General features: G+C 44.3%; 1 protein-coding gene across 1 annotated transcript; it reads right to left on the reverse strand.

The window, feature by feature from the left end:
• Nucleotides 1–13,464: 13,464 nt before the first annotated feature.
• On the reverse strand, nt 13,465–14,445 carry LOC124413798. Its single transcript, XM_046894579.1, has 5 exons — nt 14,055–14,445; nt 13,885–13,961; nt 13,732–13,830; nt 13,566–13,653; nt 13,465–13,490 (listed from the first exon to the last, which is right to left on the reverse strand). The coding sequence occupies exons 1-5, from the start codon at nt 14,443–14,445 to the stop codon at nt 13,465–13,467; spliced, it is 681 nt and encodes a 226-aa protein (XP_046750535.1).
• Between the last annotated feature and the right edge of the window lie 383 nt (nt 14,446–14,828).

Genomic DNA, 14,828 nt, shown 5'->3' on the forward strand with positions numbered 1-14,828 from the left:
AAATTAGAGACTTTATAAGCTAATTGATTTAACAATCACTACTGAGAACAATAAATCAGAGATTCAAATAAGATACGGTATTCAGAGATATTCTACGAAAGCATAAGTAAGGCGCTGCTATTCAGCGATATCAGGAAAATCATTCAAACAAGATAAATCAAGGAAATAGATAATAGTCATTACAAATAATAGAAACTAACCAGTCGCGAAATTACTTGCAATATTCGATAACAAGGGAGAGAATAAGATAAGAGATAAGAAGAGAATTCGATACGAGCCCACGTGGCTCACGCAGAGCAAACTGCGAGATAAAAGAGAGAAAATCGATAATGGGTAAGAAAAGGGAGTAAAAGACATGAAGCAAGTAAATTCGTGGCTTCACAAAATAGATAGAAGAAAAACCTCACTTACGAAGATAGAAGATATAGCAGAGATAGGCGATAGTTGAAAGCAGGTAGATGAGAGAAGAACACTGAGTTGTAATGTATAGGCGAAAGTAGAGAAAAGCGAATAGGTAGAGCGGTAACGAAAGCACGTCTGCTGGCAACAAAAGCTGGACGTAGAGTGTGTAGAGACGAGCGGCGATCCTGACGATCCCGGTCGATTTTCGGCGAGCCTTCGTCACGTGATCCTTTTCCGGTGTTCGGTGATCGATAATTGGGCCAGAGGGTCACGTGGTACGGGTCAACAGGTGTAGATGGGCGATAGTCCATTCCTGGGTGTCTTCTCCTTCCACGTTGTCATGTAGAGAACTACCGATCCGTCGAGCGATATGTGGGAGGGCTATAGTCAGCTGCTTGCGGTACTCGTGAGAGGGAAAGGTCTACCCCTCACGGTATTGCGGTATCGATGTGTGCGAGAAGATCTAGGAACGACGACGAGAAAAATGATCCTACTCACATTGTTGCGGTATCGATACTTTGCAGAATTCGGGATTGGTGCGTCGTCAACTTATGCAGTGCTAGTACTCCCCGCGCTGACTATCTCTCCGGTACTGCAACTTGGTGCGGGCCCTACGGCACCGTTGCACCGAGCCTTCCTGATGGTGATGATTTACACGCAGGGTTCCCATCCTTAAGACCATCAGTCCGGCGTGGTCCACCACTGTTTCTCGGGCCTGTCCTCACGATGCAGTCCTTCGATAATCGTAGGTTTGTAGACAGCTACGATTCTGCGGTATAATAGGCGAGACAGTAGGTATTATGCTGGTTCAGCTCCAGGCTGATAAGTACCGCGACGGGAGGCTTGATTGTGTTTTTGACGCACAGCCCTGTACGCCGTCTACGATGCATCCATGCGGCAGTGGCGTTGTAGCGATGGTTCGGCTCCTGGCCGATAAGTCTAAATGATCGGAGGTCTTCGTTGTGCTTTACGCACGACCCTGTACGCACCCTAGGTAGGCATCCATCTGAAGTTGACTTGGCGGTATCCGATCTGTTGCAATTGACGATAGTTGGCTGTTGACCCGGTACGTGACCTCTGCTTCGCGATATTCAGTTTCCTCGAAGCGGTGTCGTTGAAGATAGTTCTCGTAGTGCGATACAAAGATAAAAAAAAGACAGGGATTAGCATAATAATTAAGTCTCACTTAGAAATTGAGTAGTTGTTCTTTTTGGAGTATTGGCCCCAGACGTGTTTTCGTTACTTCTTACGACATTCTGAAAATAAGGAGAGCGATATTGAAATCATGTGACGGGGTATAAAATACCACGTCACAACTCCCCCCTCCTTACGGAGGACCGATGAGGTCTTCCACTATTAGTGAAACCAGAAAGTTTGTTACTCACTTGCAAGTGACTGTGCGACTGGAGTAGATAGAGATTGTGCGATAGACAGAGCGTTACTTTTGCTTCGTGCGATACTTGGATTTTTGACAGACATTTGGAGTACGGCAGACTGGCTTGTTACTGTAGCGTAGCTTCGGATTATTCGACCTGACTGACTTGTATGGCAGAGAAGAAAGCTGAGGAAAAGTTTGATTAGGCGAGAAGATAGGTTTTTAGTTTGGTGTGGGGGTGGATTTTTCGGAAGAGTTCAGACAATGTTTTTTTTTTTTGTAAATTTGCGATAATTCAAGTTTTATTGGTTGGAAGGTAATAACGTGAGGTGTGTTTTATGACTTACGGAATTCAACCATGGCGAAATAAATGTTTTAGTTTAGCTCACCGAAAATATGTTGCGAAATTACTAGACTTGTGGATGATAGCGTTCGTTCGATGATTGACAGAGAACGAGATAAAATCCTGAATTGTTGACCTGTGACAAGATTCTTTCGCCATGTCGACCTAAGCTTAGAGGAAGGGAAAGCCGTTGTTTCGAGTGATCGTGACACCAGTGTATGCCTAATTCTGCGATATATTTAAGCCGTTATATGTATGGATATGAATAAGCGATATAAGTTTTTTTTTTTTTTTTTTGTTTATCGCCTTGGCGGCTATGCGGTATCAGTAGTTAGAAGAGACGGAAGTCGCGATAATCTTCGTCCCCCCGACGTATCCAGTAGAAATCTGGCTCCTTCAGCGGGGGTGGCGGTGATGCCCTGGCCTCGGACGGTCCTGCGGCTGAATGCTCTGGACGCCTGATGGGGTTCAGTGGTGCGGGATGGCAACCCGGGCAGTCCACATGTCTGTACCCGTAGATGCCGCACTTATAACAGACGACATCGTCGTATGTCCTGTCGTCGCAGGCGGGGATACGGTGGCCAAACCGTTGACATATCCAACAGCTCCCGTATGGTGACCTTTCTCCCTTCTCCGGCCGCGGTCAATGGTGTGTGGTGTTGGCGGTGGTGGTTGGCTCCCTCGATGGTTTGGTGGGCGGTTTCGGCGGAGCTGGTTGCGGTTTGGACTCCTCGTGATGCCCAAACACCTCCGGCGGGGTGTCGGCGATGGTGACGCGCTTTCTCGAGTCTTTGGTCTGGGTGCCTATGGAGCGGGTGGTCCGCGGTGATGCCCAACTCATCCCCTCCTCCGAGCCCGTAGCGGTGGTCACCTGGGTTACTCGGGTGGTTTGCTGACTGACGTCCGCCCGAGCTAAGCCGCTGCCGGCCTGTGTTCCCCGCGTGCTATCCAGAGGGTGCGGGTGCCAGATGGCCGTCTGGTGAGCGGCAGCCCGCTCTGCCTCCCGGTCCTCCTGGACCTCCCTGGCAGCGGTCATGACCTCCAGCCAGAGTTCTGGGTATGCGTCCGCGAGGTGCTGGAGTTTTCGGCTTTGGGTGGCTAGTCGGTCCCACCCTCGGAGTACTGGCGGCTCCATGACGTCAATAATTTTGACGTCGGAGTCCCCCGGCGCGAACTCCTCCGTCGTGTCGCTGCAGTTGTCTGCCATGACCGTGGATGCGATAGTTATGTTTTGCGGGAATTGCGGTATCTGTGAATTGAACCCTAGGTGTCATAATATGGTTTTATATGTCCAACATGTACTTTCCCAATTACCTTACCACCATCTAATTCACCAAGTTCCACAACCACTGGGGATAGAATTTTTGTAATGCGATAAGGTCGGTAAAATTTCTTCGCCAACTTCGCGCTGTAGTGTTGAGCTGCGGAAGAAAGCGTGTGTTGGCGCTTCATCACTAAATTTCCAACGGCGAAAGGTTGTGTCCGGTGTCGGCGGGTATAATATCCGGATTGTCGTTCAAAGGCGTCGGCCAAATTCTCGCTGACCCATTCCCGTAGCAACTGGAGACGCTCCATGCGTTCTCCCCACAGTTCTGGGTCTTGACGTTCCACCTTAAATTCATTTTCGTTGACCTCCCGTCGAAGGGAGTTTGCGGGAATTGGTGTTCTGCCGTAGTTTAGAAACGCGGGACTTGTTTTCGCGGAAGTGTGATACGCGGTATTATATGCAAAACGAAAGTCAGCGAGATGTACATCCCAATCACGATGTTCTTGTTCAAGGAAAGCGATAATCATGGTCTTTAATACTCGATTGATGCGTTCCACGGGGTTTGCTTGGGGGTGGTATGGTGGTGTCGTAGAGTGGATTAAATTGTATGTTGCGGCAAGATCTTTTATGGCTTTATTCACAAATTCGGTACCGTTATCCGTAAGTAGTACATGAGGTGCGCCCCATCGCGATACTATCAAATCGGCGAAAGCGTCACTGATGTTACGACCAGTAGCTTTGCGCAACGGACAAATCGCGACCCACTTGGTGAAAAGGTCTTGGAATACAAGGAGATAAACGTAACCTGATCGACTAGGCGGAAATGGTCCCATTATATCGGCAGTGACCACTAACCAGGGTTGGTCGACGACTCGGCGTCCCATTAAGCCTATTGGCGCCTGTTGGCTGACTTTGCTTCTCTGACATACGTCACAGGCTTTGACATGCTGTACTATGTCGTGGTACATCCTAGGCCAGTAGTATGCGAGAGCTAACCTGCGATATGATGTTTCTACACCAAGATGACCTGCCTGAGGGTCATTGTGAGCCTCCTGGAGAGCGCGAGAGTGAAGTTTTGCGGGAAGAACTAATTTCCAAGCATCTAAGTCTTGAACGAGTGGGCCTACTATCGGATCCTCGCGGTAATAATACAGCTTATCGTCTTCTATTCTCCAGTAAGGGAACTTTCTAGGTTGCGAAGCTACTTCTTTTATTCGGCGATCATACCAAGGATCATCTGAGTCTACTATTGCGGCAGATAGTTCAGGAATGCGCGATAAAGCGTCAAGTACGATGTTAAGTGCACCCTTGCGATGAAGAACCTCGAAATCGTAGCCTATAAGCTCAAGGGCCCAACGAGCCAGTCGACCCGTGGGGTTTTTCAGCTTATGAAGCCACTTCAGGCTGCTATGGTTGGCGATGACCGTGAAATGATAGCCCTCGATATAAGTGCGATATTTGTGAATTGCCCATATTACGGCGAGACATTCTAATTCCGTAACTGAGTATTTTCTTTCTGCCTCTGACAGAGTTCGGCTGGCGTATGCGATAACGTGCTCTATATATTCTATTATGTGACTCAACACTGCTCTGATTCCCACATTACTGGCATCAGTTTGCAAGACAAAAGGCCACTCGAAATTCGGATACGTTAAAGTTGGTGCGGTAGTTAAATGTGTTCTGAGGTTACTAAACGCGGTATCTTGTTCCTGATCCCAAATCCAAGCTTGAGATTTCTTCAAAAGTCTAGTTAATGGTTCGGTAATAGTAGCAAAATTTGGAATAAATCGGCGGTACCATGACGCCATTCCTAGAAAGCGTCTGACTTGTTTGACGTTGATCGGTACTGGATAGTTAACTACAGGTTCGATCTTATCCGGGTCTACTTGTAAACCATATTCATTAACAAGAAATCCAAGGTATTTAACCTCTGAGCGACAGAATTTACTTTTTTCCGGGTTGATGGTCAAGTTAGCTGCGCGAATAGTGCGTAAAACATGTCCGAGCCAGTAAAGGTGTTCATCAAAAGTTTTGGTGGCTATTATAATATCATCTAGATACGCAAAGGCATGTGGATCCATGTCAGGGCCTATTAAGCGATCTAATAATCGTTGAAACGTTGCGGGAGCTCCGGTTAAGCCAAAAGGCATCCTGGTAAAGTGGAATAATCCTTTTCCGGGAACTATGAACGCGGTAATTTCCCGACTATCCTCGGTTAGCGGTATTTGATAATATGCCTGGCTTAAATCGACGGTGGAGATATAACGAGCGGAGCGAAGTTTATCTAGAATGCTGTCTATCCTTGGAAGCGGATAAGCGTCCTTTTTCGATACTTGATTAACTTGACGAAAGTCTATGCAAAAGCAATAGGATCCATTGGGCTTCTTGACCATTACTATGGGACTAGCCCACGTGCTATGTGACGGATCTATTATACCTGCTGCGAGCATTTTGTCAACCTCTTCGTTGATAGCTTCCTGGATTTTAGGCGAAACGCGGTATGATCGTTGTCGAATTGCGGGAGAATTCCCTACATCGATTCGATGGGAAGCTAAGCTGGTGGTACCTACGTGCGCAGGCATGGGCGGTATCTCTGATTTGTGGAACGTCTCTAACTCGGCGTTTTGTTAATCAGATGGAGTGGTCAAGCCATTGCAGAATGGATTGAGTATTACACGAGGATCGTCGTTAAATGCAAATATTCTATCAGGCTCATCTTTAAAGTGCCATGTGGAGGCGGCAAAGTCTACGATCATTCCGAAAGTTTGAATAAAATCTATACCGAGAATGCAAGAGAAGCTGAGATTAGGGACTAAACGAGCGAGAATATTGTGTTGCACACCTTGAAGCGATACTGGCAACTCAACTTCGCCGGTGATTTCGGCTTCTTGGCCAGCGGCCATCTTTACCGGTCCTAAGCGAGAGGGTGAAATTGGGAGGCCTAACGAGTTTACTAGCGATAATGTTCTGGATCCAATAAAAGTGCGAGACGATCCACAGTCAAATAAAGCTCGTATTGGCTGCGACAAGACATAGAAAGTGAGGAATAATAACGGCATACGATTTTGTGTCTGAACTGGACTACAGAAATCTATCGACTCGGGACATGGAGTTGTATCCGCGGTTGCCCGTTCTTGCGGCTCCTCTAGTGGTTTCCCGCACAGTCGTTTGGGCACGTGGCTTTAGCATATCCTTCTTTTCCACACCGGTAGCAAAATAATCCGGTAGCCGGCTTACTATAATCGGAATACCTATGGCCGGGTTGCTTACATTTGTAACATACAAACTGGCGTCTTGGGCCTGTATTCGTGAAAGTGGCGTTTGATATGGAGGGGTTGCCGGTGTTATCGGTATTAATGCCTGGTGGAGTTGAGGTATCGACCCTTGGCGCGGTATTGCCGGGATTGAAATTATTAGGTTGACGAGATGTAAATTGCTTATTGTTTGATGACTGGAACTTCGCGGTATTTTTACTAGTTTGTGGTCTCTGATTCGACGGTGATTTTGATATCTGAGCGGCATTAGCTAGTTCCGGTTCGTAACCCTGAGCTTCTTCGAAGAAATCAAGCGATACTACGTTGTTACGCGGGGTTCGGGTGTTACGTTGCCCGCAGTATACTAATTCGGGTAACACAGACTTTTCTGGTGTCGGTGGCGGTTGATAGCTGCTTGCGACGCGGAAACTACTCTCTATTCTACTCGCGATATCCTCTAATTCATCAATACCCTCTATTTCATCTCGTCTAATGAGCACTTGAAGTCGCGGTAACAAATTTCGGTATGCGTAATCTACTTGTTCATCTTCTGGCCACGCGGGCCTTAACCTGTCAAAATATGCCCTCATGTAGATTGAATAATCTGATACGGATTCAAATTCGCCCTGTGTTCGTCTACGGATCTCCTCTCTCAACGCGAATTGTAATTCCGGGTTGACGAAGCGTCTGCGCCACGCGTCTTTAAAATCAGCGAAAGAGCGGAAAGAAGTGCGTTTGCTGCGGAACCAATATATTGCTACTCCTGATAAGAAAAAGGGTATGCTATTGATGATATCGTCGTCTCGGATGTTGATTAGCGATCGACCTTCCTCAATGCGTTCCAAAAATGCTTCGGCGTCTTCGTTACGCGCTCCGGAAAATTTCAAATTCCACTTACGCATTACTTCGTAAGCGGCTAAAGCTGTAGGTCTAGCGGGTGACGCGATATGGCGATTTGGTGGCGGAAAATTGTAGGCATTGTCATCATAATCATGAGTGCGGAAAGCAGGTCTAGGTGGCGGTATGTCGCGATAGTCGTAACGCGGCGGATCACTCCGGCGATATTCTCGTGATTCTAGTGGTCGACGGACAAAAGGTGGCTCGATAGGTTGACTGACGTTCGATGAAAATTCTGACGGGATATTCCTCGGGCTAATTCGGCTAGGCTGCGGTTCCGGTGGTTGTTTTCGGACCGCGCCCTTCGCTACGGTATCGGGAAAATCATTCGATGTTTGGATTGGTCCGCGAGCTCCATCTTCGGCATCGGATGCAATATCGATATGCTGCACTTGTGTATGCAACGCGGTATTGTCGATGTCTCCTACTGGTGGAGCGGTATCAGAGTTATCGAAAGTGGGGGAATCTTCCATATTTAAGCCGTGTAGTTTACAGTAATTAAGCAAACGTTGTCGACGAACAGGTAATATACCAGATATTGACAGTGAACGGACCTCTGATTCCTTGTTTAGATTAGCGTCGGACAGTGAGTCTACCCACGCCTTGGCGGGCATGTGTGTTGTCATAAGAGAACGATGCTACGCGATATGTACTGGGTGAGAATAAAGACGTAGAAGAAATTTATTTTGGCGAGATTATTGAAGAAACCAAAATTTTGAGTGCGCAAAGTCGAAATTGGGTTCTGTAGACAATAGGGGATTATCCTGTCCTGTATAAAATCGGCGGTCGAACAATAGCGAAGAAGAAATTTGTTATTGCGGAATTATCAAAATACCGAGTTGTTACTAAGTCAAAATTGGTCTAACAACCACAGAAGATGGAGTAGGCTGAGCGAAATTGTTATTGTGAAATTATTGAAGAAACCAAAATATCGAGATTTGAATGTATGAAGAAAAATTAAACAACAACGAGATTTAGCCCGTCAAGTCGATATGCAACAATAGAATGTTATCCTCCAAGGATTCCAAGTTTAGCGGTTTTGTCGAGATTTGCGTGATGCTGGTTAATCCCTAAGTTTTTCGGATGTAGAGCGATATTTATAGCGGTTAAGACGTGCGATAGTTATTTTGTTTTAAGTATGCGATATAAGATGGGTCAAGTAAATTTTTTAATTTTATGAAAATTAATTTTCGGTGGCGGTATTGAATTGTGGATTCGCTGTTTTGATTGTCTGGACTCTTTTCGCGTTTTTCGGGTCTGGGTTGGTTTTTGGGTTCGTGTCTTGACTTTTTCTCTGGTGCTTTGCGGAATTAGGTAAAACTTGATAGTAGTAGATCAAGGAGAGTTCTGCGTATAAATTCCTGTTACCGACACTTACCGACATTTTCCCCAGACTCATACCCTTTTGCCGCGATGACGTCACAGTCCGATGTACCGACCGAAGATCAAAATGGCGCTACCTTTTTATCGATCGAAGGTTTGACCTTACCGACAGTGTTATCAGCCAAAGGTCAAAATCTTGCTGCTTTACCGACCGTTTCATCGACCGAAGGTCAAAATCACGCGGCTTTACCATTGGTCTCGCTGCCATCGCCCCTACCGACGGTCGAGGTATAGCGGAGACGCGAACCCTTCTGTTCCCATCGTACCCATCTCAAGAATGTTTCGGTTAACCTTGATCGGCTTGCAGTCTGATATTCGACACCCTCCATTCCGCAATTAACAGTTCCGAAAATTGTTTTCGGTAATCCGATATCAACCACCTAACATTCGACAATTAATAGTTCTGAGAATGGCTGGGGTGAACCACGTGACATTCCGTTTCCACGATATCGAACTACGTGACGTTCTCTTCGGGTCCAAGGTTCGGAGTGTTATCAACCGCGTGACATTCTTATCAAAATCCCAAATCCGAAGTGATATCAACCACGTGACGTTCTTTCTCCCCACCAAATACCTCTCCAGGACTCTAATGTAACGAACCTTGTGTTTATGTTTTGCAAACGGAGAAATGTGATATCGTATGCCAGCCCCCATGTTCACCGAATGACACGACACCACACGCAATAGACACACGTATAGCTCGCTCTATAAAAAGGATTACCATTACAGCAAACGATCATTCATGTTTAAACTTGTCAAGAGCACGTGAGAAGTAAGAAAGATGGAATCCGCGAAATGATTGAAACTGATCAACATTATAGAATCTGCATACAAAATGTTGAACAAATCATCGCCAACGGAGATTCAGAAATGGATGAAATTTGGGACGCAAAATATCCGGCTTCTAAACAAAATTCTGCGGAAGGCTTCAACGATGGGTGAGAAAACGAAAATTATCACAACCATCGGACTCTTGAAATCGCTGGCGGAAAAATTCAAACGTCTTCGGAGAACGGGTGACGGTACGCGGAAACAAAGACGAAGCGATCGCGTACACTGGGAAGAGTTGGAGTCTGCTTTCGAGGGAAGAATACGAACCGGATCCATCACCAATTTGAAACATAAAGACGTAGAGAGGTTTCTAGAAGACGCAAAGTTACTTGCTGTGACAAGACTGAAAAACGCTTTGAAGAAAGCCAGGAGCCTAAAAGTCAACGCCATCCTGGCTTGTAAATTCGAAGTAAAGAAGGATGATCACACAGTAGAAGAGAACAAATTCTTTAATACGAGAAACGAAATCATCCTCCAGACAACGAATATTAACGAATGGTTCATCGAAAATGTAACAAACCGTTTGTTAACAAAGGTGGAAGATTTCCAGGAAAAGGATTCAGGCTGGTCGTTACTTGAAATTATCAATCTTGCCGTCAACATCAACAAGTATACACCACTTCGAGGTGGTCTGTATACCTACACCCCGTTGCCAAAACACATCAGAGATAAGAAGGCTGTGGTGAACATCTCAAACAACGACTCGTATTGCTTCCTTTGGTAGGTCACCGCAGCTCTGTACCCAGCTAACAACAGAAATCCCAACATAACCAGCTCGTATCCACATTTCAGCTCAGTGCTACGGTATGACAGTATAAACTTTCCTATGTCTTTAGACAAAAATGCTATTTCGAAATTTGAAAAACTCAACGGACTTTCCATCAATTTTTATGGTATAGACCAAGATGGTGGAAAAAAAAGTGAAATAGTACCGATTCACTTGAGTCAGAATAAGTCTGATAAACCCGTAATTCATCTCTTGGCAGTGGAAACCGAAATGACAGACGATGACGATGATGTCGATATGGAAAATTATAAAAAAAAACAGAACCTTTCATTTCGCTTGGATTCGAATTTATCTCGATTAACTAGTTCTCAAATTTCCACCCGTAATGGTCGTACTTGGTTATGTGATAGATGTTTGTTGCACTTCCAATCTGAAAAATATTTGACAAAGCATAAATTTTATTGCACAGATTTAAACGAAACCAAAGTCGAATTACCTACAGAGGAGGAAAAAATTATAAAATTCAAAAATTTTGAGCACAAGGAAACCGTTCCGTTCTGTATTCACGCGGATCTAGAATGCTTGTTGCAAGCTACTAACATTCAAGTGTCAGAAAATAGAACAATTTACCAAATTCATATTCCTTACAGTATAGCATATTACCTGCATTGCACCTTCAACGATTCCATTTCAAAGTTCAAAATTAACCGCGGGGAGACTTGCATCGAATGGTTTGTGAACGAGTTGGAGGAATTGGCACACTCGTTAGAAACGTATTTCAAAACTATTGTACCTATGGAGTCGCTAAACTTCAATCAAATTAACGAATTGAATTTATCAAAGGTATGTCATATTTGTGGAAAGCCGTTCACGCGCGAAGACGTGAAACATCGTGATCACTGTCATTTCACAGGAAGGTATCGTGGTCCTGCGCATCAAAGCTGTAATCTTAATTATCAAAACTCTCATACTATCCCAGTGATATTCCACAATCTGTCGGGTTACGATTCACATTTTTTGATTGAAGCATTGGCCACAACTTTTCAGGGTACTATTCAGCTTCTACCCGTGAACAAAGAGAAGTATATTTCGTTCACAAAATTCGTTAAAGGAACAGATGTACAGTTGAGATTTATAGATTCGTACCGTTTTATGCCCAGCAGCCTCGAAAAATTGGCAACGTATTTGAATGATGATCAAAAAGCAATTACACGTAAATTTTGCACTAGCTCTGAAAAATTCGAGTTATTAACCAGAAAAGGTGTTTTTCCGTATGAGTATATGGATAGTTGGAAGAAGCTGGAGGACGTAAAGTTACCGCCTAAAGAGAAATTTTATTAAAAATTGAACAATCAAGGTATTTCGGATGAAGATTACGCACACGCGTGTAAAGTTTGGCAAGCTTTTAACCTTAAAACGTTAGGGGAATATTCAGACTTATATTTGCAAACTGATGTTTTTCTGTTGGCTGACGTTTTTGAAAACTCGAGAAAACTGTTATGCAACGTACAACCTGGACCCTCGACATTATTACACGGCGCCCGGTCTTTCGTTTGACGCGATGTTGAAATGTACCGGTATCGAACTCGAGCTTCTCACTGACATAGATATGCTTATGTTTATAGAAAAAGGTATTCGGGGTGGTGTGTCCCAATGCTCTAACCGATATGCAAAGGCTAACAATAGATACATGGGAGATGCTTTCAATCCAGCGCTCGAAGAGTCTTATCTCATGTACTTCGACGTTAACAACTTGTACGGCGCGGCTATGAGCTTTGCTCTACCATGCAGTTCTTTCGAATGGATAATAGATTTCAGACAATTCGATGTTTTTGCCATCACAGACGAAGCGGAGTTTGGCTACTTATTAGAGGTAGATTTGGAATATCCCGAGGAACTGCATGAAATGCATTAAAATTTACCACTGTGTCCGGAACACTACATACCTCCCATCTTAGAGAGTAAGCAGCCGAAATTGACGACCACGCTACTTTCCAAGCCAAACTACGTTGTTCATTACCACGTCTTGGAACAATGCTTAGAATTAGGTTTAAAACGAGCTAAAATTCATAGAGTTCTAAACTTCAGACAAACACCGTGGCTCAAAAAGTACATAGATTTATATACAGACTTACGCAAAAAATCAAACAGTGAATTCGAAAAAAACTTCTATAAACTGACGAACAACGCAGTTTTCGGTAAGACAATGAAAAATGTTGGGAAGTATAGAGATGTCAGGCTGATCACGAAATGGAATGAAAGATACGGTGCTAGAGCTACTATAGCCAAACCAAATTTCCACAGTTGTACAATCTTTGATAAAGATATGATAATAGTTGAATTGCGTAGAACAACAGTCAAATTCAACAAACAATTGTATGCAGGTTTTACCATTTTAGATCTTGCGAAGACCTTTATCTACGATTTTCACTACAAGTATGTTAAAACGAAATTTGGGCATCAGGCAAAATCAATGTACACTGACACGGATAGTTTGATATATCACTTCACCGTCCCCAACATTTACGAATGCATCAAACAGGACTTGGATGAATTTGTTACCTCTGATTATCCACCTGACGACGTCTACGAAATACCGTTGGTTAACAAAAAAGTTCTAGGTTTGATGAGAGATGAGTGTAACGGAAAAATAATAGCGGAAATCATTGGCTTGAGAGCGAAGTTGTACTCATTCAGAGTGATGGGGGAGGCTAAGGATCAAAAACGAGCCAAGGGTGTCAAAGGATTCCTGTTAAAGACTATAACCTTCGATGATTACTTAAAGTGTGCTTTAGAACACGAAAATTTAGTCGAACGTCAGAGTCTGATACAGAGTCAGAAGCATCAGGTCTATACCATTGAACAGAAAAAAGTAGCACTGAGCTGGAACGACGATAAGCGTATCGTATTTCGAAACACAACCGATACGCTGCCGTGGGGCTACAAGACCTGCAGTTAAACTGAGCATCGGTATGAATTGTACCTCTAAGATGTAAAAATAAAGACAAATACTTGGAAAATAATTTCGTTTATTCAATATTACATATCAGATTTATTTATCCAACTGTTGTGTGTATAGTCAAAACCTAGCCACTTGACGTATAATTTTTTTCCCCGCTTCTGAAGCACCTTCTCCACCAGATAGATGTCCGGATGTTCCACCTTAAGGAGCTCCTGTTCGTAGAAACCACCAGCGATGGGTTGACCTTAATAGTCTTTGAGCTTGTACGTCACAGGATTGGTATTTTCTACTTGGCTTATTGTGAATATTTCAGTCGTCCAATTGGGAGTGTAACCTTTCTCAGAGACGTTTTTGAACTTGCTGATTCGAACTTTGTCACCGGTTTTAAACTTTGCCGGTTTGGAAGGTTTCGCTCAAAGCCCTCCGTACGACTGACGTAATACCAGCCTTTCGTTCGCAACGGTGACATCCGATGGTTTCATTCTTATGGTTCGGTGTTTCGTGTTGTTGTAAGCCGATACTAAATCAGATAAGATGTCGAGCTACTTGTAGCTTCCTTGCATACTGAACCGTTTCCGCATTTTACTTTTCAACGTACGATTAAACCGTTCACAGATCGAAGCCTCCAAATTACTGTACGTGGAGTAGAGTTTGATACCATAGCATGACATAAGAGATCCAAATTTTGAGTTGTAGAATTCCGTTCCTCTATCCACGTGTAATTTTTTCGGTACACGTCCTTGAGTTAGCACAGATTTCATGGCCTTTGTAACATCATCCCCGGACTTGCTCCTTATCGGTACAGCCCACGCATACTTTGAAAGGATATCAATGACTGTGAGCATATACTTGTAGCCTTTGTTTTGTCCTGCGTATGACATCATATCAACAAGATCCGCCTGCCTGGTCTCGTCGATGCCGCGCACGTCTACACGGCGACGCGGGTAATTCCGGCGTGCAGGCTTATGCAGTTCCGTCACTAGCGTTAGCTTTTTCTCGTTCATATTCCAATGCTCTTAGTCTGGTGTCCAATTTGGAAATGATTTCAGCGTTTCGAATCGACAGGTCTCTGCCTGTTTTAAAATCTGCGTAGAAGGTATCCAAAGCTTTCCCCGTCGTGATCTCCAAAGCTTTGATCATTTAATCGAGATTGTCGATTTGTTTTTGCAGCACGTTGAATTTTCGTCGTAAGATTTTCAAAGTTACAGCATTGTTTTGCTCAGCAGGTTCTGCGACATTGCACAGTCTTTTATTCTGTAGATCGTAATGTCCGTCCGCAGTGATTTGAAATCCGACACCGGGAGGACCGCTGTTGCGACGTATACATTTTATAGCAAAAATGCTGTAGAGTCATTAGATTTTAAGTACGGACATGCCGAACCCGGTA

Source organism: Diprion similis, chromosome 2 (genome assembly GCF_021155765.1).
Source record: "Diprion similis isolate iyDipSimi1 chromosome 2, iyDipSimi1.1, whole genome shotgun sequence".
In the NCBI taxonomy this organism is placed as follows: domain Eukaryota; kingdom Metazoa; phylum Arthropoda; class Insecta; order Hymenoptera; family Diprionidae; genus Diprion; species Diprion similis.

What these genes read in the sequence shown, in the direction of transcription:
- LOC124413798 (XM_046894579.1), bottom strand. Translation starts at nt 14,445, where the DNA reads ATGAACGAGAAAAAGCTAACGCTAGTGACGGAACTGCATAAGCCTGCA. An exon ending in TAATTTGGAGGCTTCGATCT is followed by an intron (nt 13,962 to 14,054) that starts GTGAACGGTTTA and finishes TATCTGATTTAG; the next exon opens with TATCGGCTTACAACAACACG. An exon ending in AAATATTCACAATAAGCCAA is followed by an intron (nt 13,654 to 13,731) that starts GTAGAAAATACC and finishes TTCTACGAACAG; the next exon opens with GAGCTCCTTAAGGTGGAACA.